Source organism: Mesitornis unicolor, unplaced genomic scaffold, assembly GCF_000695765.1.
Source record: "Mesitornis unicolor isolate BGI_N332 unplaced genomic scaffold, ASM69576v1 scaffold26365, whole genome shotgun sequence".
NCBI lineage: Eukaryota > Metazoa > Chordata > Aves > Mesitornithiformes > Mesitornithidae > Mesitornis > Mesitornis unicolor.
Genome location: NW_010185247.1, coordinates 62,682 through 66,585, shown reverse-complemented (window position 1 = coordinate 66,585; position 3,904 = coordinate 62,682). Strand labels below are relative to the sequence as shown.

Here is a 3,904-nt window from a genome sequence, read left to right as displayed (position 1 = left end):
GGGAAAGAGGAGAGTGTAGAAATCACTTTCAAATCCCAGGAACTGTACATGTAATGCACTGTTAAATTAACTTCTGTTTCTAGTGCTCTTGGAGGATCATCTGCCCTTCACATCCCAGCCTTTCCTGGTGGAGGTTGTCTTATCGACTATGTACCCCAAGTATGCCAGTTGCTGACAAACAAGGTAAGTAAGGCAGTTTTCCTTTCCCTTACGTGCTCTGCTGTATTGCAGTAACACACTACAGCATTTCCATAGACGTAGTTTTTCTTCTGCCAGACAGTCCAAGCAGGACATACTTAAGATGAACTACACAAAGAAAACCTTCTTGATAAGAGTTGGGCACCTACGCAGAGCATTGAATATAATGACTCTCTTAGGTAAAGAAGCCTGTTTTGGCTCAAATCCCAGAGTGGTTTTTTCTTATTGTGACATGTTACGATTTTGTATAAAATGTTATTGTATCATACAATACTGCATTGTAGCATACTATTCTGCTAGTAAATACAAATGTGTAGTTTGCATATTATTTTTTCAGTTGGAAGATATCTAAGTTCTAATACCATAGTCATCATTGTAGGTTTTGAGTACTTTCAGTGATTTTCTTCTCGGATGTTTCATCCAAATGAACTGAATCAGCAATCTACTTTTATGTTTATACAGTAATAGCTACTTAAGGTTGCTGAAAAGGTGTTCTTGTTAGCTTACTGTTTAAACAAAGAAGAGTCGGTATAGTATTCTGAAAGCTTCTCCATTATTGAAGTGTAATTTTCAAAAGAAAGCTTAGAGGCCAACATCTTGCAGTCTACTTATTACAGACCTCCTATTTGTATATTATTTTTACCTTCAATTGTCCAAATGAGGAAAATAATTTTATCTTTTAGAGAGGGTTCTTCAAAATGTGTTTCCATAATTATATTGGAATCTATCTTTAGAGTTGTTTTTGTTGTGGTTTGCTGTTAAAATTACTTTCTGTTTTTAAAATCTGCAAGTACACAGGACTGTTTTTATCCTTTCTTAAACAAAATCCCTTAAGCAAACTTATCATATGTTTTCCTTTTCCCAAAATAACATTTCAGATCCTACACAAAGCCTTCAAAATAGTCATAGTTTTTTCTAAAATTAAATAAGTCTAAATTTATAAATGGAATTTAACTTTAAAGAGTGCAAGATAGCTCTCAGCAATGAGTGTATCAAGGCTATTTCAAAAAATTTAGGAAAGCACTTGCCAGCCAAGGAATTCTAGTATTAGTATAGCCAAGAAAAATATTCTTCCTGTTCTTTTCATGTTCAGTGGGGGAAAAGGTTTTTAAAATGTTAGTTTTCATTCTAGAAGGCAAAAGGATTTACACAAGAAGTCATATATGGAACCATACTGTAAGTACTTGAAGTAACCAATTGTAAACCAGATGCTCTTGCAGCCTGACAACACATGCACGATTTCTGTTATGGATCGAACCCTGTTCACACTCTTCTGCTAAGTAATCCTGGGCAAATCAATAAGAAAACATACATGGTGCAAGGAGAATTTTGCCTTAAGTCTCCCAAGTTTAGCGTTGTGGATTTTGTCTGTGCCAGGATGAAGTCTTTCAAAACCCAGGATGCCTCAGAAATTGATGCTCGCAGTTGAGCAGGTGGCCCCCTGAGTCAGCATGAAACCACTGAGACAGCTTAGCGTTAGGAAGATTGTGTTGGAGGTGCAGTTTTCAGAAAACACAGAAGATCTGTTGTGAAATATATTTTTTACTTTATTTTATAACCAGAATGTAATTGTGACAGTTAACCAACTGTCAGTTCAGGTAATTATCATTTGCCTATTGTGAGTTCCTTCTCAAACTTCAGCGAGGCAAGGTTGAGCAGTTTTCTTCACTCTTTATCTTTTGCAGTTAAACTGTGCTTCAATATATCATGAAAGACTAAGTTTCACTTAGAAGTGAGTGAACAGATTTCTTTACACCATTTTCTGCGTGCAAGATCCACTGTTTGTTTTAAAGGCATTTTAGGTTTCTTTAGGGAAATCATGCAAACTAAATGTAGGATTTAGAATTCCTACCATGTCAAACATAGATCTTCCTTCACAAGGGATATATGACAAATAAGGAGCATTGGCTTTTTAAAATGTTTTTATAGCTCTGGATTTGATTGATTGTTTCTTTTTTAAGGTACAATATGTTATTCAGGGGTACCATAAGAGAAGAGAGTATATTGCAGCTTTCCTGAGTCACTTTGGAACGTAAGTTTTCTTTTGCTGCGTTATTTTCTGTAGCAAGGGGGGAAGTGATGTTTTCTGTACATGGTCTTTGGTTATGTGACTGCTGTCCACTGGAAAAGATGAAATCTGGTCATTTTTCACAAAATTATGTGTAAAGATTGTCTCTCTGTAGAAGTACTGGAATGAAGTTCAGCGTTACTTCACTTCTGTGTCAGTTGCCAATCTGATTTTACTAGAAAATAGCTGATGAAGGGGAAAGGACAGTAGGCATTTTCATCATGTGCAAAAGAATTGTGCTAATTTCTGAATAAATGGCTGGAGGGGTCTTACAGTAATAGGCAGTGACTGAGGTGTGAGGACAGGGAAGTGGTGCATTTCCAAGTGATGATGCCAAATGATGTGAATGTTTGGGAGCCCTTTGAATCTCAGGTCTCTCAAGTGAGGGCAGGAAGATAGGTGGCTTCTAGGATGCACCCAAATTTTATACAACTATAGATAGAAACAATACTTGAATTGGACAGATGAATAGAGTTGATGCAAGCTCAGTCCTTATGAAAACAAGGTATTTCTTTTTCTTCTGAGAAAACTGCAGTATAGAAATGGCCTAGGTGTGCCTATGATTTTATTTCACTTACAAAGTGGTTCATGAGTCCTGATACTGCTTGAGACTTGTAAGGAATACCGACTCCTGATGTATGAAACTTTTACTTCGTCTACTGAACAAGTTTGCTATATTAAATTTTTTGTATGCTCTTGTCCTTTGCTTTTTTTGGATATACTCTTCTGAATTTTCAAATTTAAACTCTTCTCAGCCTGCGCATTTTCAATTTTACCCTGTCAATTACTACAGAGTTAATAAATTATCTTAATCTGAGTACATAGAGGGAATTTGTGTGTGTACAGTTTTTATCAGTTTAGTACTGCAGATACATTAGCAGGTCTCCTTTCATTCTGAAGTGTGTTTATATAAACTGAACATGGCCTGTAATCAGGTAAGAAACTCCAATACCACAGCATAAATGAAAATATTATTGAGATTAAAAATTTAATTTTCATTTAGCTATAAAATTGTAACTGTTAATAAATAAAGCAAATAGTGGAAGATTCTGTACAAACAAACGAAAAACCAGTCACTGTAATACAGAATTTGCATATTTATCATTCAGTATTAGAATGAAAGGTAGATAAAAATTGTATTCATTTTTTTGTATTTTTTGTTGATAGTGGTGTGGTGGAATATGATGCAGAAGGCTTCACAAAGCTGACTCTGTTGCTGATGTGGAAAGATTTTTGCTTCCTTGTTCACAGTGAGTAACTTTGCTTCAGGCGTAAATGTCTATCTTCAAGTTCATATCTACAAGTTCAAAAGGGAAAAAATACAATTACAGGAAACAATTTAAAAGTTTAGCTATTTTTATCCAGTGCTTAATGTATTTTTTATGTGACTATGACACTTTGAAAACACAAAATCTTGGTTGTGTTTGGAGAAGGGGAGAGGATCTGTATCGATAGGGTATTGCCTGCTTTACAGAATGCCAAAAGCACCCTGGGAAAGCTTTCTGGTAATTTGACTCAAGATTAAGTTTACAGTTGTAACTTGTCCTTTCAAAAGTGTCAATAATAAGGACCAATACAATACATAAACTGGAAATACCTAAGATGTTCTGTAATTGTCAGGAATTCATGCATTTATAG

General features: G+C 35.2%; 1 protein-coding gene across 1 annotated transcript in view; it reads left to right on the top strand.

Annotated features, from left to right (window-relative positions):
• Positions 1–3,904, top strand: part of BRE (brain and reproductive organ-expressed (TNFRSF1A modulator)) — a gene marked incomplete at its 5' end in the record, with an annotated part of 114,855 nt that overhangs the window by 75,880 nt on the left and 35,071 nt on the right. The window contains 3 exons of the mRNA XM_010184783.1: positions 84–183; positions 2,160–2,230; positions 3,434–3,516. Coding sequence (XP_010183085.1) covers positions 84–183; positions 2,160–2,230; positions 3,434–3,516 — 254 coding nt within the window. The remainder of the gene's footprint in view (positions 1–83; positions 184–2,159; positions 2,231–3,433; positions 3,517–3,904) is intronic.